At 38.9% G+C, this 21205-nt stretch overlaps 2 protein-coding genes across 6 annotated transcripts; one reads left to right on the top strand and one right to left on the bottom strand.

The window, feature by feature from the left end:
* Nucleotides 1-640: 640 nt before the first annotated feature.
* Pnrc2 (proline rich nuclear receptor coactivator 2) lies at nucleotides 641-3998 on the top strand. The gene is made up of 3 exons (XM_004850579.4): nucleotides 641-820; nucleotides 1601-1803; nucleotides 2220-3998. The coding sequence occupies exon 3, from the start codon at nucleotides 2238-2240 to the stop codon at nucleotides 2655-2657; it is 420 nt and encodes a 139-aa protein (XP_004850636.1). The 5' UTR covers nucleotides 641-820; nucleotides 1601-1803; nucleotides 2220-2237; the 3' UTR covers nucleotides 2658-3998.
* Nucleotides 3999-5390: 1392 nt separating this feature from the next.
* On the bottom strand, nucleotides 5391-20665 carry Srsf10 (serine and arginine rich splicing factor 10). 5 transcript variants are annotated; one of them, XM_013074302.3, is made up of 7 exons: nucleotides 20459-20665; nucleotides 18388-18492; nucleotides 14705-14808; nucleotides 12022-12184; nucleotides 11561-11614; nucleotides 11328-11429; nucleotides 8076-8260 (listed from the first exon to the last, which is right to left on the bottom strand). In XM_013074302.3, exons 1-7 carry the CDS (start codon nucleotides 20521-20523, stop codon nucleotides 8200-8202), a joined length of 654 nt encoding a protein of 217 aa, XP_012929756.1. In that variant the 5' UTR covers nucleotides 20524-20665; the 3' UTR covers nucleotides 8076-8199. The 5 variants fall into 5 exon arrangements, with proteins under 5 accessions (XP_004850639.1, XP_004850640.1, XP_012929756.1 ...); XM_004850582.4 differs by lacking the exon at nucleotides 11328-11429 and having other exon boundaries at nucleotides 5391-8260; XM_004850583.4 differs by lacking the exon at nucleotides 11328-11429 and having other exon boundaries at nucleotides 7921-8260; nucleotides 11561-11611.
* Between the last annotated feature and the right edge of the window lie 540 nt (nucleotides 20666-21205).

Genomic DNA, 21205 nt, shown 5'->3' with positions numbered 1-21205 from the left:
TTTGTCCTTTTCCCTTTCTCTGCATGTTGCTGGCATAATTAACTGAATATTTTCTTTCTTACAAATGACCCCGAAAAAGTAATCTGGGTGCAGCTCATTCTCTCATCCAATTTATTGTGCATTTGCAATGTTCGAGGAGCAGTCATCAGAAAAATAAAACCTTGGCGGACCCTCGAGGGTGTGTCGGGGACGAGCGGAGATCGACAGTCGCGAGCAACCACGACATGACCAGTTAAAGGGCTCTGGGGGGGATCTGGGGGCGGCGGGCGGACCGGGAAGCACGGGCCGCGGCGGGCAGGAGGAGGCCGGCCCGGGGCGAGTCTGCGGGAACCAGCTGCCTGGACCAGACGGTTGTTACGCGACCCGAGAACCGAACTCGCCCGGGTAGTTTCCCCTCTCCCCGCGAACCCCAGGTCCGGGTCCACCGGCCTCGCCTCCTGGAAGAGTCCAGAGCTGGCGGTGGAGTCGCAGCAGGCTCTGCCAACTTGCTCCTCCCGAAGGCTTTCAGACCCTCTGCAACAACCGCCCAGCCCGGGCGCCCGCCTGCCCCGGCAACAGGCGGTGGCCCCCTCCTCATTGGCCGGACGCGCGCTGTCGTACTCTGACTGGCTGCGCAGCCGCCCGGGCCCGCCCGCGCTCACCACCTCCTCCATTTTGTCGGTAGAGGTAGAAGGAGGTCTGGCCGGAGACGCGAGGGTGAACTGAAGCTGCGTCGTCGGTGCTCCTGGGCTTTGTTCGATCTGTGCCTCGTCACTCCCTGGAAAGGGAGGGAGGCTTCGACGTCGAGAGGGAGCTGCCGCCGCAGTCCAAGCCGAAGTCGGTGAGTGGCCGCAGCTCGGCCATGTTGGCGGCCGCTTCCTATTGTTAGGAAGGCGGCGGGCGAGGAGCCGAGAGCCCGCGCGGCGGCGGGTCTCGGGTCGGCGACGGGAACGGGCGCGGGCGCCAGCTCCAGGCCTCGGCGGCCGCGGGCTCAACCTGTGATAATTCAGGTCTGAACTCGCTGTTTAGATTACTAACACTCCGGAAGGCCTTGTACCTACCCTGGTGGAAGGAAGGGGCTTACTCTTCGTCGGTCACTTGCTTTCTCGGAACATCAAACGAAAACGAAGCCTGACCGTCGCTTTAGGGAGGCGTTCTCATACACGGTTACGATGACTTGTGAAACTTGAGTTATGGGGAGACAGAACCGAAGGAAGCACTCTCCACGATGGGAGACGCGGCTTTGTGGAAACGTAAAGATCGGAAAATTATGATGGAACTTTAAAAGCATGGTCTCTTTAGAAAGTAAATTTTAAGCCAGTTTCTTGGTTTTAGCTGGAAAAGCGAAAGCTTAGCATTTTGGTTACGAAGTGATTTCTGAAAGATGTTTTCCAGGAAAAAGGTAAGTTGGTGGGACTTGTAGGTACTCTGAAAAAAATTCCCTAGAAGCCTGAGTTTAGATGGCATTTATGAGGTCAAAGCCAGCCACCTTCACCTTGTTTTATAGGAATTTTTATGTTCAGGAGTAGCCATTTTTTTACTGCAGCTATTTCTGTAGTAAATGTAAATGAACACTTTCTCCTGTGTTTTTGAATTGATCAAGTAATCTTTGCTTTTCCAGCTAAGACTTCTCTCAGACTTGAGCGCTGAGGACACTCAGATGTTGGCTTCAGCTCCTAGGCTGGACTCGGCAGATCGGCCCATGAAAACTTCTGCATTGAGACAAAGGAAAGGATCCACCAGAAAGCAACACCTATTATCTTGGGCTTGGCAGCAAGGAAGAAAAGTACTGGAAATACTGCAATCTGAAAAGCAGACTGAAAGGTATAAACTTGGATCAAAATGGGTTATTTTATGATGGACCTATTCATTAATTCATTCATTCACAGGGTCTCACTATGTAGTTTTTGAAGTCACTATGTAGCCCAGGCTGATCTCCTCAAACTCACGGTGAACCTCCTGCTTCAGCCTCCCAAATGCTGGGATTACAGGCATGCACTAAGCCATTTATTTTTAAAAAGGCCTAATTCAGATTTGTGGTCAGCTTTTTCTTAGGAAGAGTAATAAATACAGGCTGTGCATATAATGCAAGCTCTAATTCTGAGTTAAAGCATCTATGAACAGTCCATTGTTTGGAATCTTACCAGGACTTCTGGAATTCGAAATTGGAGCTGTAAAACCTTTAAAGGAACTTCTGAACTTTCCTTATGGGAACTTAATCATTTTCATCTACTTAACAGGTGACAAAGAAGCTGAAGATGGGTGGTGGAGAGAGGTATAACATTCCAGCCCCTCAATCCAGAAATGTTACTAAGAACCAACAACAGCTTAACAGACAGAAAACCAAGGATCAGAATTCCCAGATGAAGATTGTTCATAAGAAAAAAGAAAGAGGACATGTTTATAACTCGTCAGCAGCTGCACGGCAGGCCATGCAGAATGGGGGGAAGAACAAGAATTTTCCAAATAATCCAAATTGGAACTCTAGTTTATCAAGTCCCAGCTTGCTTTTTAAGTCTCAAGCTAGTCAGAACTATGCTGGAGCCAAATTTAGTGAGCCACCATCACCAAGTGTGCTTCCCAAACCACCGAGCCACTGGGTTACTGTTTCCTTTAACCCTTCAGATAAGGAAATAATGACATTTCAACTTAAAACCTTACTTAAAGTACAGGTGTAAAGATGTTCAAATTTAGTTATATTTACAAATAGTTGTCAATTGCTATGAAAGAAATTCGTGAGAGAATCTATATGTAAAACTGATAATGTAAAATTATAATCAGACTTCATCTCATTGGTGTGTTGTGTGCACTGTGATGTAATGGCAGTATCAGTGCAACTTAAAATAATTGTACTTGATGTTCTCAATTAGGTAACTTAAGTGAAATGACTTAGATTTGATAAATCAACTTTTTTATTATTTAGTGGGAAAAATAATTTAAGGTTCATGGGTCAGACTTACTTGAAGTGATTCAAATTATAAGCATCTAGCTGACACAAAGCTGGAAAACCAGGCAGACATCTGAAAGTTTGTCTTAGGAATACCCAAACCAGTAACATGCCAACAACCTAATGCACTGCCACTGCCAAAAGAAAATGTGAATTTTCTTAAATCGCTGCATTTCACTAAATTGTAGCGATAAATGTGTAAAGGGCACTTGGGACTTACTAGAATGAGGTACAAATACTCTGGCGGCCCTTTAAAAAAAAAAACGTGAACTGGCATCTGTCAGGTGTACCAGAACTTTTTGTAGCTTTCCAAGTACATTTTTGTATTGCAACACCACACAAAGCTGACAGTGATTTGGCCTCATCCCTGCAAAGCTTAAAGTAGAGAGTGATATGTGAAAAATTTACCTACCAAAAAAGAGCCATGTAAATACATGTAATAAGCTTGTAGCATATGTAAAGTTTTCTTGGCTTTTATCCTACAAAAAATATTTTAGTATGAATTTGCTGAATGTAAAACCATGGACTGTTATACTATGGCCTAATTTTAGAGGTCCACAATTGTTTTTAAAGTTTGCCCTTGTGCTAAAGTGCCAGTGTATGTATAACTTGATTTGGTTGTAAACTGTATTATCAAAGTAAATCCTAGTGTAATATGTTTTATATTACAACTAAAAAGGTATAAGCTGCTAAAATATTTCTATTTTTAAGAGATGAAAAGTGCAGTACAGGATTCCTTCACTACCCAGTGTTTAAACCCAAAGATTAATTTTGGCTTTCACCACAAAGTGTTGCCATTGATTTTTGGTCATATCAATCCAAGGAACCACTCATGCAAAAGATTTCTCTTGCATAACATCCAACCCAAAATCCAAAATATTAAGTTAATTTAGTAGTAAGGAAAAATATCGATTGCTAATGCCCTATTTTCTAAACAGAAAAGCAAAGTTGTGGTTCTCCAGATTTGGATGAAACAATATTGTCCAAATGAAACACTATTCTAAAGTTTATGTAGTACTTAAATGTGTATATGAATTTGAAACATGGAATTAAAAATTTTTTTTCTCCCCAATAGCTTGTTTTTTATTTTAAAAACTCACAACTGCCTAATCTTTATTCTTACAGTGTACATAATGAACTGAAATTTGATAGGCTTGTTGGTTTGAAGAGAAGCCACTGGCTTGCTGTTTGGTTGTTTTGGTTTTATATACAGCTATGCAGTTAACTCAAGACTTTCCTGGCAGTGTGAACAGTAGTAGAAAGGCCACACAATACTAGCAAAATTTCACAAAGCTCTTGAAGGTCAAAGTGAGTAAAATGAGTGATTAAATTTATATTCTAAGATTGTTTAAATTTATAAAAAATTTAAAAAATAAATTATAAAAAACAGCCCAAGAACTCAAATTGCGTCAAGTGTGGTAGGGTCACACCCACAATCCTAGCACTGCAGAGGCTGAGGCAGGGGGATAGCTGCGACTTTTGTGACCAGCCTTGGGCTACATAGACTCTCTCAAAAATGAAAAGGAACTCAAATTGGGAACTCTTGTGTTTTAGATATAATTCACACAAGGGGGATCTCTGTAAGGGAAGCTTATCACACGCTTGCCTTCTAGCCAATAGCTTCCAAATGTTATGATGGCTTAAGCTTAAACCTGGTTGAGTAATACTAAGTAGTCCCATGCCAAAGCTATAATTTTTCATCCAAACAGTAGGGAATAAATTCAAAGGTAAAACGAAACTATTATTTGGGTCTTTTTTCTTTTATTCCCAGGACAGTCTCATGAATAAAGCTAGGGATTGCTAAATTCTCCACTGAAATTTCACTGGATTGAGCAATTTAGTTTTTATCTATACAATGAAGCACACTATTTTTGGATGGGCTCAAGCCAAACTGCTAATGAAAGTACTGAAAGAATGAAGGTCAGAAATAGAAAAGGCTTCTAATTAACCATAAAAATTTTCATAGCTTAATGGTAAGGTCAAAGGTCATATGAACATCTCTCATGGACATACACTGATAAAGTTGTGATTAGCTTTCCAAAGTATAGTAACAAATTTCAAAAACCAATGCCTTTTGAAAACCAAAAAAGTACAGTAGGTAGATAGAATTTGTTGTGTAGCAGCTTTCAGTAAATACTTGATTCCCCCCCCCCCCCACGTGTTGAGGACTGAACCCAGGTCCTTGCACAAGATAGGCAAGCATTCTATTCCTGAGCTACACCTCCTGCCCTCATCTGTTTGGTGGTGGTGTATCATACGATGGAGTCAAGGTCCATTATCTATCTCTCAAACAGACTTTGGACAAGTCTGAAAAAGTCCCTCAGTGTTTTAGTCGCATTCTTATTCTTACTTTAAATCAGAGGGGCAGACAGAATCTAAAACTTACACAAATAAAAAGTCTACTGGGATAGTTACATATTTGTAAGGTAGAGCAAAATTTAAAAAGCAAAAACAAAAAAACCCCAAGATTTTTTGGCTCCTAGACCAGTTTATTTCACTTGCCAGCATTCAAAGAAATGGGATCTGCAAAAAACTAAATACAAAGGCCTTTTACGTCTTTACAAACTGTCAATTATCAATGAAATGAATTTACATGCCTCATTTTTTATTCCAAAAAAATCTCCATCTTTAACACAATGATGAAATGGCTTTACAAATATACAAATATAAAAATAACCAACACTGTTAAGATGAGGCAGAGGAAAAGACCCAAGAGGAGCCCTTTCCATAATGACTACCAGAATGTCTTGTAGGCAGCAATAGCTGCTGAAAATAGATTATTTACCTCACCTATTTATCAAGCCATCAACTATTGAACAAAAGCATTTCACTCCTGGAATTCCCAAAAGCCCAATGATCCTATTAATAGAATGTCATTAGATTATTCCAAACTACTGCTAAAGTCACAGCCTTCTCAATCTCAGGACATTCTAATAGGCACATGGTCAAGTCTTTAAAAGATTAAAATTTGGAAAGCTCTGAGCCACAACAGCCTGTGATCTTGGGTTAGACTTAATGTCTTTCTCATGCAGAAAAGTTACCCATTATGTTACAAGTTGAGAAATGAAATAGTGTATGCAAAAAAAAAAATTGACAACTTTCTCATCTGTACAACAGAAATAGCATCCATTTCTCAAGTATTTTTAGCATTAAATGGGAATATCTGCAAAGTACATGGCTTGGCACATTAAGTGCTTAATAACATGGACAGCCTTCAATATATAAGGTAACAACCACAGAAGATAACACTGAAGCAATCCACTGTATTTTGACAGTTGCCAAAACCACAACGGCCTTTTCTGATTCATCACATTTATAACTTTAGAGATCAATTATTGTTAATTGCATTTATAAATGAACAAAATACTTTCCAGCAAGAAATAAAGTCAACAGGTTAGGAAACAAACTAATACCATATGTATTCACCAATTTTTAAAAAAGAAAATCTGAACCAAACAGGCAATTTAATTCCCCCTGAAATGTTTTAACCTCAGTTCAACAGGAAATGGAAAAGGGAGATACAGGACCAAATATGTGTGAACTACAAAGGTATTGTTTCAAAAAATACACAACCCCTACCAGTAAAAGCTACCAATTCAATGCTAATGATCTTGTGAAAGTATAAGATACATTTTGTAACTGACTCCACAATCTGCTCCACGTATTCTAGATTCCATTATATCAACTTTATTATCTCCATGAAAATAAAGCTACTTTCCAACTCAATTGAAAAACAAAACAAAAGTGAATCAGAATTTGTGCACTCTAACCTAGTATTTGCCACTTGTATGACCTTGGGCAGTTAGAAAAAAATTTTTTTAAATGAGAATAACAGTATCTCCATTTTATGCCTTCCTTCAGTTATGTACATTCTACTACACTTTTGAAATTATTATAAATTAAAAGACTTAAGCTCTATTTCCAGATTTTAGATAATTTTACACAGTTTTAAGTATGTGGGAGAAATGTAACAAAAGTCAAATGAGATGGAATCATAGTGTGATAAACCTCATATCCTAATAAGGAACTAATGAACCCAGAACATTTTGTAACACACTATAAAAATTATTTATTCACTATACACAGAACATGTCCCCTATAAAATGTACATGTAAATCACTAAAAAGTATAATCTGGCAAAATTTTCTCACTTACAGAACATACTAAATCAGATGGGATAATAGTTGTCTTCTCCAAAACAATCTAATCATAGCACCCAGGGTCTCCTAAATAATGCAAAGTTAAATACTTAATTTTGGGGATTTTTTTTTTCTCTATTATGTGTGTGATTGAGGCAGAGTTAATAATTAATATAACTCTAGTATATTACAGTCACAGCACAGTAAATCAATTTATTATAGATTAAAACATTTTTTTCATTATTTGTATTAATGGGATGCAAACAAAATACTGGACATTTTTTTAAAGGGCAGGTAACCATAAAATTAGTTATCTTTGATAGCATACTGGGTTGATAATTACATTATGAGTGGTACAAAATATTGTGTAATACACCTCAAAACAATAAGGCCATATCACGATTCATTAGATTGTGCTCAGCATTCACTGAATAAAGGAAATATTATCTGTTCTCCTCAGTTATTCAGTACAATGGTTTGCCCATAGTAAAAGCTCAGTAAGTATTTGCTGACATACTGACTAGGAAAGAAGTGAGAAGAGATGGGTCCTCTCAGCGGGATGTCAAGTATAATTGGAATATACCTGGGAAGGTGAGTGATTAAAGATGATGTAAACTGCATGTGGTGTACAATAAACTCAGATGCCAACAAAGCAAACAATTAAGCAGAAAACACTGGCACCATACTAAACAAAGGCAAGATTTGCCAATAATGGCATAAATGGAAATTACTTAAGAATTAACCAAGAAAAAATTTACATTGGATCATACCTATTCCCACCCAATTCAGTTTAAGACAGACCATCAGAGGCACTGTAAGAGACTATGGCTGTCTTCCTTGATACTCAAGACATCCTAGTTTTCAATAATTTATTATGGACCTGTTACCCATGAATCAATATAAACCTGTTCATATTTAGGGATTAGTTTCCACAAGTACAAAGTTGAATTTCCTTTTATTTGTCCTAAAATGCTTACTTTCAAACTTGAAGGGACTTCAATTATTCCATGTAGTTTTCGATAATTCTTTTATCTTTTCATACCAGTCAAAATATTCGTACAGTATTCATACTGCAGCACCTTCCACCCACCCTTTGGTCGCTTGAACTGCCCTTCTTTGGTTCTTTTTCCGCTTTCAGATCTTTCTTGAAGTGTAGTAAGCAGAACTGTACTGGGTATTCCAGCTGCAGTTTGGTCTTAAATAAAAGAAGGATGTTTGTCAGTTTGGTTTTCTTTATTCTTCTTTGTGGTATACAGGATTTTGTTAGTTGAACTGGATGTAGCAGCTTACTGGGCCAATTTTTCAAGAGAATAGTACAGTAGTTCCCAGGTCTTTTCCCTAGGTTGTTACTTAATCAGCCCACACACTATGTAGCACCTGTCCTTTCTCACTGAAGCATTATCTCTCACTTTTCTTCTTGCTTACTTGGCTTAAAAAAAAAAATGCAGAGAGATCTTAAGTAAAAGGAGAGGTGAAGTGTCAGCCCTCAGTTGAGTGTTGATGACAAGAAAACAGTATTAAGCCCAGTGCCAGACACACAATAGGCACTCAATAGTTGTGGAACTCAACAATCCAAAATTAGCTTAAAACATCGTGTAAAGGTCCTAAGTATCAGTAGGCTCCTATCGTGAACTCATAAAGCCCCTGTGAAGCTCCATTAAATATTATCATTTTAGAAACAATGTTTCTCAAGAAAAATAATCTGAGCTTAAAAATAAACTGACAAAGATATAAAAATGAAAATGTGAGCCCTTCTAGATGTATACAGAGACTGAGAATAATTTCATTGGGCTATCTCCTCAATCTATTTTTTTCAAATTATAGTCTGCTTGATAAAAAAAAAAATCTTAAGAACCAGACCCAGGCTCAAATCCTGACAGCAACTTACATAGCCTTTTCATTGTGCCCCACTTTCTTTGTGATACAGGGAAAATAAAAGTATCTTTTCTCACAGGGTTTGTGAAGAGTGAATGAGTTAACACACAGCTCCTGAACAGTGTCTGGCACATCATACTTAATAAGTTACCAGCTATAATCATCATTATAAAGTAGCTAGAATCCAATCAACAAAACACCCAAATCATTTCCCCAAAGTGGTTATCACTTAATAAATGCTCACCAACATTCAATGAAAAAGAATTTTAAATCATGTCATAAAGTCTAATATATCTTGTTTAGGAAGGGAGAGAATTATTGATCCATCCAATAATGAAAAGTATAAATTTATAATTAGCTGACCGATATATCAATGCAGATTTCTGGCCAAGTTTTGTCATTTCCAAAGTATATTAGTTATGCCTAATCCAGCAATGATTTAAAAATATCCCTAAATCTATAAAAGACTGTTTTCAATACTATAATAATTCCAGTTAATCATCATTTCCTTCATTTTGTTTTTATTATAGCATGTTTGCTTAATTTACAGCAAGCAGAAAATAAGCTGGGTCTTGTTTTGATCCAAACATTGATGTTTTAAAGGTTGTACACAATATTTGTTAAAAAGAACATATAAAAATACCTTTTTAGAAGCTTCTATAAGAAAGAAAATACAAAGTTTAACCCCACAACTTTCCTCTTTGCTAGAACTGCAACTACTGCTACAGTTTTAAATAGACTTTTTGTTGTTTAAACTATACATCCAGGAAAATCTAAAAAAATTAAAGAAACGTGCATATAAATGATTGCATAGCAGAACATGAACATTAACTGCAAACAGTAAAGAAATGAAAGTTAGAAATACTATCAAATATACAATGGTTCTAGAATCAATCCTTTAAACACATTCCACAACAGTATTTTAAAACCATCTTTTTATCCTTACAGGCAAGGGCTAGATTTCTAAAACCAAAATTGAAAAAAAAATTCTCTAAAAGGAATCATTTCCCTACAATATTTCTTGTATCTGCAAGCAAGCATTCTGAGATTTTAAAAGATGCTAGCTTTTATTTTAAAATGAGACTGGACATTTCGAGTCATTTTTTATTGCCTTCAAACGATCTTTCAGAGATACTAGAAATTATAAATAGTTGAGGGTATTAATTCCTCATTTTTAGTCAAGTACTACAATGATAGTCAAAAACTCAAGAGATGTGGCTCTTCCTTAAACTAATCCTGTTTTCCAAAATTATTTAAAATTTCATGGCACCACAGAATCACCTAGGATGGGAGTGTTGCAATTCAACTTGCCTCATAGTAAATAAACTGAAATGTGAACAGCAAGCCTCCCTCATAAACAAGTAGTCAAATTTTGATACAAATGCACATGCTGTGCTGTATCAAAATTCAGTTCTTTTACCCTATATATACACACAAACAAAACTTACACTGAAACAATTTGCTTCTAACAGCAGTAAGAAAACTAAGCAACAATGGTCAACACCGCTCCTTACATTTTAGAATAACTACTAAGAACATACTTTCCTCCTTAAAATTATTTCTGCCATCATTGACCTGCTCAAATTTTCAGGGGAGCTTTTCTGATGTGATTATGTTCCAAATATTCACAGCAACCAGAAAAAAAGCATCACTGCCCAAGACAGTGGAGTTAACTACTCCATATCGCATCATAAATGAGCTATGATCTGGGCCTACCCACCTTGAAAGACATAAAGGTCCACCCTGAACCTAAATGTTTCTGAGCAGTCAGTGTTGTACTGTGGCTACAACTTCACTTTTGTATCATTCTATCTATTAGCAAACTACATTTCTAGGTTAACAGTTCTACCAAATATGGATATGAAAGTTTATTTTTAATAAGACAATGTTGCAAATTATGGTCAACCAACATCTTTTCACCAAATACTTCAAGCATAAAAAATGAGAATCTTTACAAAAATATACAGAGACACCACATATTGGTAGCTGCCCATAACATTAAACAAACTGGACTCTTAAGAGTGTCTTCTCAACAGCATATCATTTTAATTATAACCATTGCCTGGTACAGGGAAAACTAACAAGTGTTTTTACGCATCATTGCAACATTGTAATCCTGATAATTTAAGTATACCAAACTATGAGTAAATGAATGATACATGCCTAAAAATTATCATGGTTTATACTATCAGTGGCCACTGGACTTAGGACTAGTCCAAGACCTTGATCTAGATTTTGACCTAGACCTAGACTGTGATCTTGACTGAGAGGATTTGGATCTAGGTGGTTCTTTTTTCCTTGATTCCTTTTCATATCTTGAGCCAGACTTATAATGTGTTTTGGAATCTGTTTTAGAGGTGCCTCTAGTTTTGGTGTGAGATGCAGACCTAGAACGTGATTTAGCCTTCATTTCTTTCTTGGGCTGGGACTTGGACCGTGATCTTGAATTGGATTTAGATCTTGAAAAAGATCGATTTCGGTGTTTGAATCTTTTAAAACAGAGGAGAGATATAATTAGAGTAAAAATTAGATTCTATATTAATCAAATTTGTATTTTTAGAGCAAAAGTTCACTCTGAAATTGAAAAACATGAGTCTTTTTCAAAGCAAAAGTTATTTACCTATCATTGTCGGAATGGCTTCTGCTACGCCGCGGTCTTCCAGTCGGTCTACTGCTAAAAAGTATACCAGAAAAAGCAAACAGTGACAAATGTCTATAGTATCTTAAATTAAAACAAAACACAAAAATATTTTCAGTCTCAACAAAGCATTATATACACACACACATACATTTTTGTAATTAAAAGTATACAAAAAGGTCAAGGTGGGGGGAGAGATAACAAACATCTTTTTTATTTTCATTTTTTTGGTACCGGGGATCGAACTCAGGACCTTGCGCTTGCGGGGCAGGTGGCAGCACCACCAAGCTAAATCCCCGGCACATCTTTTTTATTTTTGATACAAGGTGTCACTATGTGGCCCAGGCTAGCCTCAGCCTCCCAAATGCCTGGGACTACAGGCACACACCACACCTGGCTACAAAGACCACTTTTTTTTTTAAGTAGACCATCGTCACACTTACTTTCTAGGACTATAAGATCTTCTATAGTTGTAATCAAAAGACCGACTTCTTGATCTCCTCCTTTCATAACTCCGGCTCCTAGAACGCCTGTATCTGTCATAATCATCATAACGTGAAGAACTGTACACATTCCTTCCTTCCTTGGCTTTCATTTGATTTGGTGCTAGAAAATACACAGAACAGAAATATTTAGAAATAATAAAAAAATACTATTTCTACCTTCTCTTATACAAAGGAAAATGTGTTTGAAATGTTTTAGAGATGCTTCTAGTTTCAGTATGAGATACTGACCTACAAAGTAATTTTGCCTTGGGTCAAAGGCTGGGTGTTTAGCTCAGTGGTTCTGCCACCTACCTCAAAAGTCAAGGTCCCAAGTTTGATCCCCGGTACCAAAAAAACACAAACAAAAAACCCCCCTCAATTTTCTCTAAGTTGGGTCTAGGCCTTGACTATTAATCTAGGAAAACATTTATTTCCAAGGACATGAACAGAAGACTGATTTATGTTAAAATGGTACAGCGGCTGGGGACTTAGCTCAGTGGTTACGCACCACCTGCCTCACAGCGCAAGGACCCGAGTTTGATCCCCGGTACCAAAAACAAGAAAAAAAAAAAAAGGTACTATTACCTCCCCCCATGAGTGTTTTGTTTTTTCTTATCTTTCTTTTCTCAGTTTAAGCCTCAAAGTGCTGCCATTACAGGCATGTACCACCACACCTAGCTTGTTTATATGTCTTCTCCCAATCTACTTTGTTGATCAAGATGTGCCAGTTACTTTGGACTATAGAAATCTGTATTGTAGATTTTTTTAAAAATCCTAATTTGTCTTATGAACAATGTGCAGCAACAAAATGCAATGATAGGGCCGGGGATTTAGCTCAGTGGTTTTGCTGCCTGCTGGGCAAGTGCAAGGACCAGAGTTCAATCCCCGGTATCAAAAAAAACTCAAAAACAACAAAATGCAATGACAATGCAGTCCTAAGAGACAATGACATAGAAAAGCAGAGGGGAACTAACACTTATGAATCCCTTATACTGTATATACCTACACTATTGGCCTTCAACTTTTATTCAATCCAATAAAGCAGATAATTTATGAACAGGTATGTGTAATATATAAACATAGCAAATATCCAGGAGCCCCTTACCTAATTCATAAAGTAGAGAATTATTAATAGCTTTTTTTTTTTTAATACTGGGGATCAAACTCAGGACCTTGACTTAAGGCAGGAGCAGTGCCACTAGCTAAATCCCCCATCCTTTTTTTTTTTTTGGTACCAGGGATTGAACTCTGGTCCTTGCACTTGCACAGCAGGCGACGAAACCACTGAGCTAAATCCTGGGCCCCCATCCTTATCATTATTTTTATTCATACATGTTTGTAATACACAATGATTATATTTATTGTGAGGAGTTGATACATGTACATAACACATCTTAATTCTTTTTTTTTTGGTACCAAGGATCGAACTCGGGTCCTTGCGCTTTCAAGGCAGGCAGCAGAACCACTGAGCTAAATCCCCAGCCCACTTAATTCTTTTTTTAATCCCTACCTCTTCCCTCCCTCTCTGCTCCTTCCATCTTTTGGACCCCTTTCCATTTGCAAAAGCTATCTTCATATTTTAGCCTGGTTTCTTTTAGGCAGTATATCAGAACTTACTGTAAGGATCATAATGTGACAATATGAAGCCTATATATAGCTATGTTTTGTTTTAGTTTTTTGAGACAGGGTTTCACTGTGTAGTCCAGACTGGCCTCGAACTCATGGCAATCATCCTGCCTCAGCCTCCTGAGTGCTAGGATTACAGGTGTGTAGTACCATGCCCGGCTGGAAGCCAGTTTTTTTTTTTTTTTGGATACCAGGGATCGAACTTGGGACCTTGTGCTTGCAAGGCAGGTGGCGGAACCACTGAAATAAATCCCTGGCCCAATAGCTCTTACTCTTTTCAGCACTATTTTAATCTTTTAGTTCTTGGCCAACATAAAATAATGTTTGAGCCAGAATTCAAACCCAGGTCTAACTGTCCTGTCTCATCAATTTGTAGCTAACATTTAACTGCACAATAAAAATCAAGTTCTGGGCCGGAGATTTAGCTCAGTGGTTTCGCTGCTTGCTGCGCAAGCGCAAGGACCCGAGTTCGATCCCCGGTACCAAAAAAAAAAAAAAAAAAAATCAAGTTCTATTCTAGCTTTAGACAGCCTTTCCTACTCTACTTCTATTGGCCCATTTGAATAGTCCTGCAGGCATATAATTACCCAATTATACTCTGAAGATCTTTTTGGAGAAATGGCTCAAGAGATCCAAAACTTTACAACATTTATCTCTCTCAACTCTATCCTCAGTGTATTAAACATGCTATTGCTGATATTACTGACCAACTTTCTGTAGAGTCCAAACACATTTCAGTATTCTGATCTCCACATAATCTTTACACCTACAGTATCTGCAAACTTTGTAATCTACTTGAGAAAATATGAAGTATTCAAGACAGTCTTCCTTAAAAACAATGCGAACACACAAATTGCAAATACTTCAGGGAAATCCCAAAACATTGTTCTACAATGATATATCCAGATCCGCCGCCTGCCTCACAAGTACAAGGTTCTGAGTTCAATCCCAGGTACCAAAAAAAAAAACCAAAACACAAAGATATACCATACATGTTAGGAATAAGGGTACTTACTTTTCCGATCCCCCTGTGCAAACTGTATTTCAATCTGACGTCCACAAATCCATTTTCTGTCCAAATTATGCAAAGCATCTTCAGCGTCACGAACATCCTCAAATGTGCTAAATGTTAAGGGGCTTGGGAATTTTTGCAAACTTTGATAATAAAGTTCAGTTGGTAAATCTGGAACAATTTACAGTCTCCCAATATTGTTGTAGAAAATCAAGCAGACTGTACTTACTACTTGGTTGATTCAGCCATTAATACTTAATAGCATGAAAGTACTTGTGATTTCCCAAAGCATGTATTTTAGAACACACATGAATATATGTTGTATTAAGATGTGTTAGAACTGAATCACCAAGTTATCCTATTAAACAATATTCCTGAGTTTTAAGAATTAACTTTATGAGACAAGTCGATCGATTCCATGTTGGGTGCTAAAAAAATTTCTTAAACCCAAAATACTATTTCACATATTTGTTTCAAGTGAAAAAACAAAAAAAACCCACCAATAGTTCTTGTGTAAGCAAGCAGCATATGCCTTACCTTACAAAGATGAAAGCATCAACTTCAAGTTTATTTTGTAGGTTTTTTTTCAGATACATCTAATACTATTGTGTAGCTGTCTTCCTTGCACTGCACAGGGAAAACAAGCATGCTAGCCACATGTGGGTATCAAGACAGAATCAAGCAATATGCAAACACTATGCCAAATGCATATTACATCCATGTGCAGACTATAATAGCATGCTATCAACAAATAACAGACCACCATAAGGACTCCTAGACTGGAACGCCCTAGACACACGATACTAAATAGCTTCCTGCCAACAAGCGAGTTTGGGATTAGATTTTATAAGGTAATATTCACTAGTCTGAAACTGTTGGCATGAATTTTTGATCTGAGATGCTAAGCTAACCAGCCCCCCCCCCACATGCTAGCAATATTACTATCAGGATCCTTGGGTTTACAGTAGTTATTCTGTCCAAGTATAGCTCCCTTTCTAAAACCATCATTCCAATAGAAGCCAAGTACACATTCAAGGAAGTATTTGATATAAAGGTTTAGAAAGAGAGCTAGGTTAACTTTCTGTGTGAACTTTCTTTCCTAAAAATTGCTTGTTTACTTTTGTTTTTTGGTACTGGGGATTGAACTCAGGTCCTTGCGCTTGCACAGCAGGTGGCGAAACCACTGAGCTAAATCCCCGGCCCCTGTTTACTTTTATTTCTTACATCTGAGAACCAAGAGGGCAGATTTGGAGAGTTGATTTAGGAAACACCCTCAAAGTGACACATTCAAGACTGATATTAGTGTTCTTTTATTAGAGACAAAATGGTCTGTGGTGGCCTCACCAGACCTCCCACTTTTTGTGCCAGAAGGAATTGAGGACTGCAGCAGGTTTCCAGCTCTCTCTTCTGGAGGTCATTATGTGTAGATTAAGTGGAAGGAGAAGCTTTCCCAAGTCTTAACCAGGGTTTCAACATGAAAAGGCTGATGGAAGAATATAGGACCATGAATACATAATTAAACATTCCTCAAGGTTAATACAGTTGGATTCTAAACTAAATAAAAGGAATGTTTACTTAATGAGTACACAACTTTGTTACTACAAGAGACAGAATATAATAATTTAAGAAAGAATTTACATCAAGAGGGGTAAAAATTATTCGTAAGAACAAAGTATCCCGAGGCTACCCTCAAAAACAGAACCCTGATCTGGATGGCAAGGTTCTACACTTTACCTGTTAAGTCAGAGATAGGAAGAGAAGACCAACTGCAAACAGACTTAGGTAAAAGAGACAGAAGCAGTAGGGGCAGCTAAGTACTTTGAAGCCAGTCATGGAGTAACTGTACTTTAGGATTCTTACAAACATGTAATGATAAGCCTGTAACATTTCTTTTTAACTATTTTAAGACCACAGTAAGAGTTACTGAACACGTATAACAAATAATCACTCTCTTTTGGATTCCATAAAATCACCCTTTTTTGCCTCAACTATAACAACAGTCAAACTACTGATCTTCATTTCTGGGCACCCCCAAACCAGGTAATATTGGAAGCCAGAATCCAGATTTAACTATTATCATCATCACTGTAACAGTTTGAGAACTAATTCCCGCAAGTGTCTTTGATCATTGGCCCTTGAGTGATCGTTAGCCTTTCTTCATCAGTTTCAGGAGGACTCTAACTCTGAAAAGTTGCAAGAGGTCTTAGCAGCAAGAAATTTGAACAGCAAGAATTTTCCTGGCCTCAAGTTCACAGCCTAAATCTTTTGTTTTTGTAGGAAGATGATCTCAAAGAATAGAGGCAGTAATGTCATCTGAAACTAGGTCAAGAATCAATTTCCATAGATCCTGATCAGGTACCATACCAGGGAGAAGGCCTTCTGCAACCCATTCAGGGTCAACTAATCACATGTGCTAAAGCAGTCCAGTGCCAGCAGGCTACAGGCTACACACAGCTAAGCGCCAGAAGTTAGAAATTTGTGTGTGTTCCCAGCAGCCATCTAAAAAAATCTATATGGCATTTCTAGTGGTTCTGACCTTGAGAGACCACCAGAGCTATTTCTAAATAGATCCCAGTCCATGCACCTGTCTTCCCTTTAAGCAGGGCTGTGCGCCTTGATTCTACAACCTCATGCTACTTGGAAGAGTCTCTGACCACCTGCACCAAACCAAGATATGCCAAATTTAAGCTTAACAATGTTACATCCTGTTGTAATTTAACTTGATAGGCTAAGAGAAAGTGCATTTATACAAGACCACAATCAGAACATCAAAGCCCACACAAATCAAGTCACAGGTTTTGTCACTAGACCAAACCAGAATAATTTTGAAAATTAACTGCTTACAAAACATTAAAAAAAAAAAAAAAGAAAGAAAAGTTATTCTGTAGGATACATCAGGTATGACTCCTTTAATCTTGGCCATCATTCAACTTCATCTTGACCTTTAACTCTTTAAGTGCTTGTCAGAAGGACTTGTCATGAGATGCTTGGCCAAATATGACAGATGGCTTTATCTTTAACTTTGAAAAACAACCTTTTCCCCCTCTGTAGATAAAGCGAGGCTTTGTCTCCCATTAGGCTTGTCCTTCTTCCAGCTTTTCTTTATTTTTTCTTTTCCCAAACTCTCCCTTCTCTTCAAGCCTGATCCTTAAGAGGTCTTTGGCTTGTCTACTTGCCTTAAGTGTTGAACTCTACTCTAAAGGTTCTTTCATGCTTTCTCTTTGGGGTCGCCATAACTGTACAGCTTTACATTCTGAGGTAACAACAGAGGACAGCAAATTAGGGGACAATATTAAAGAAGTTTACCTCATTGTTATACAATTTGTTTTTGATCAAGTGATTCAAATGAACAAACAAGAATACTAAACTTTAATTGCTAAGCACAAGAACATACTAAGTTTTAATTTGACTTACACATTAAAGGTGGTAGCAACCAGAATGAATTCAAAATCACATTATAATCACTGATTCCCATTTCAGCAACATGAATGGGAACTTAAATATTTAACTATTTTTGGATTAATGGAATAGTAAGAGCAATGTGAGTCAGAATTAATTTTCAAAAATTTGAAGACACAGACATTTATTAGAGGACAAAAATAAACTACTTTTTAGATGTTACCACTTACATAAACTTGAATTTGAAACTTCACCCCTCACTAATCAGTCATCTGAAGAAAGGATATTGAACATAAGCAAATCCTCTTGGACGACGAGTGTAGAAATCGAGTGGAACATACACATCAACTATAGGACCATAGCGGCCAAATTCACGCCGTAAATCTTCAGACCTAAAATATCATAAAAGGAACTCAAATTTTATGTTCATGCCCTTAAAAATTTCATTGTAAGCAATAATTATCTTTCAATAACTTAATAATGAAAGGGACTCATTAACAGTGTAAACCCATGGGTTTCAGCCATATCCCTCCCCTGGCTGACTTGAGACAAGCCTTCAGAACCTCAACAGTAAGAGCCAACTTTAAGAACATAAAAAAACGTAAAGGACGAGAGTGATGGTGAAAGTCTGTAACACCAGCTCTCTGGAAATCTCGGGCAGAATGATCACAAGTTCAAGCCCAGCCTGGGAAATATGCTAGACCCTGACTCAAAACTAAAAAGAGGAAGGGGATGGTAGTGCAATGTAGTAGGAAGGTCCTGGGTTCAATCCCCAGCACTGTCATCAAAACAAAACAAAACACAACTGTAAAGGCAATGGACATGGGATGCACCTCTATAATCCCGGCTATTCGAAAGGCTGAAGGAGGAGGATGGCAAGTTCCAGGACAGTATGGGCAACTTAGCAAACCCTGTCTCCAAATAAAAAGGAAGTAACTTGCTTTCCCTGGGTATAACACTCAGCTACCCAACCCCAACCCCAGCAAGCAAAGGCTATGAATGTGTTGTTTTGATAAAAGAAAGCTAGGATCTAAGAATATGAAAAATTTAGGGCCAGGGATTTAGCTCAGTGGTTCCGCCGCCTGCTTCACAAGCACAAGGACCCGAGTTCGATCCCTAGTACAAAGAAAACCCAGACCATATATATATATATATATATATATATATATATATATATATATATATATATGAAGAATATGGAAAATTTAAAATGTAGCCCGCAAGTCTACTAGTCTTTTAATGCCAAACAGATTTATAAGGATACTAATACAATTTTTTAAATTTACAACCTTCGTTTTTCAAAAAAAGGTAGGGCAGCACTAGGCTGAATTTTTTTCTTTACCACATCAACTCTAGTACTCAAAAACCACCAAGCACTTTTTTTTTTTTTGGTACAGGGGATGGAACTCAGGATCTTGCGTCTGTGAGGCAGGCAGTGGAACCACTGAGCTAAGCCCCTGGCCCCCAACCACTTATTTTTACAGCAAAATCGTAGCAACAAGGCTAGACAACAGATAAAAAAATTAAAGCCACAAGCATATCTTAACTCCTTAAAGTGTCAAAATGACAAAGGTGAAAATTTCCTACACTCTACAAGAATTGCCATTGCCTTTTCCCCTACTTACAACAGAAACTACAGAGGTAAATCACACAAAACCAAAAAACATTCCTTATCTTGTTTGTCAATTATCTGTGAAATAAGAAAAGCCTCATCACGTGACAATGTCGCGCCCCGCCCCCGCAAAAATTCTGAGGGCAATTCGAAGCAATTACGGGAATTGCTGAAAACAAAGCCATTTTAAAGTACTCTCGAAAACCTAATTTAGTTACCAATATCCTAATAGGAGACTTTCTCAACTCCCCTCTTCTCAAAGGGTAACCAAAATTTCCAGAAAATGGAAGAACTACTCCATGTAACGGGAAACGTTTCATTTCTCAAATCTCAACTTTCCTCTTTTACCAAAATCTCTACAAGATTAAACATCATACATTAACGGCAAAAAAAAAAAGGCAGTAAACGCTTCTCCATGTTTCTCTCCCTCGATCCCGTTATTTTGTTGCAGTTTATTTTTAAGGAAACGATGTTTTTCTGGGACGAGGGGGTGTGCACGCTACAGCACAACGCCCGAAGGGGCCGGCCACGCGGAGGAAGGGGAGGGCCTCGGAGCTCCTGCCACGCGGCCCGCGCGCCCTGGTGCCGTCCTCATTCCCGCGCGGCAGCCGAAGCGGGCGGCGCGGCCTAGCTCGCGAACCAGAGCGGGCGCAGGCCCCGCCATCTTCGCCCAGCCCCTCCCCCCGGCCCAGAGCCGCCACTCTGTCCTCTCCGCGCAGGCCCCGAGTCCCTGCCCTGTGTCCTACCTAGTGTCGTCGGCCACATTCCTGACGAACAGAGACGTGTTCGGGGGGCGCAGGTAGCGGGACATGACGGTGGCGTCAGTCTCGGTCTGGAGCACTAACGGGCTCGGCAAACCGTCCGCGACTACAGCGGCGGCACCTCAGACACACGACCAGAGGGCTCCGCTACAGCAACCACGTCCTCTCGCGAGACTTCACTCCCGCCTCCACTCCCCCACTACGCAAAGCTCGCACCGGCAACGGTTGGTTCTCGCGAGACTACCAGCCTTGGGCCTGCGCACGCACAAGGTTGGAGCGCGCTCTGCAGCCTCGGTGTCATGCATTTACTTCTGACACTGCCTCTTCCCTTCCCCCTCAGCCTCTTTCTTTCTTAAACTTTCATTTTCCCGCCCTTTTCTGCCTTGCATCTCCCCTCCCCCAACCTAAACTGATGTTTTAGCCTCTATTCTAGATTTAAGGAGAGTTTAAGACGTTATAATCCGTAGAGACCGTCTTAAAATTCCCTGTCTGGTCCAAGTTAGGTCCAGCCGTTTATTAGATCCCTGACCAGAAAGAAGAATTTACAGCTTCTGCTGTGTGCAAAGGAAGGAGGTGTGCGACCTTGCAGAGGGCTAGGCCTGACTCCCCAGTGCTTTCTGGACATCCGGGGCGCCCATTCCCTGTGCCTTTGCCAGCTGTCCTGTCCTCTCCGCTTGTCCTTGCAGTTTCCTCCTCAGAAAAGCCAATCCCCTCTTTCAGTCTCAGCCTTTA

This window comes from Heterocephalus glaber, unplaced genomic scaffold (genome assembly GCF_053883595.1).
Source record: "Heterocephalus glaber isolate CG9 unplaced genomic scaffold, H.glaber_assembly_v1.0 deba00001452, whole genome shotgun sequence".
Classification (NCBI taxonomy): domain Eukaryota; kingdom Metazoa; phylum Chordata; class Mammalia; order Rodentia; family Bathyergidae; genus Heterocephalus; species Heterocephalus glaber.
The sequence above is the reverse complement of the archived record's forward strand: the minus strand, read 5'-3'. Positions and strand labels throughout refer to the sequence as shown.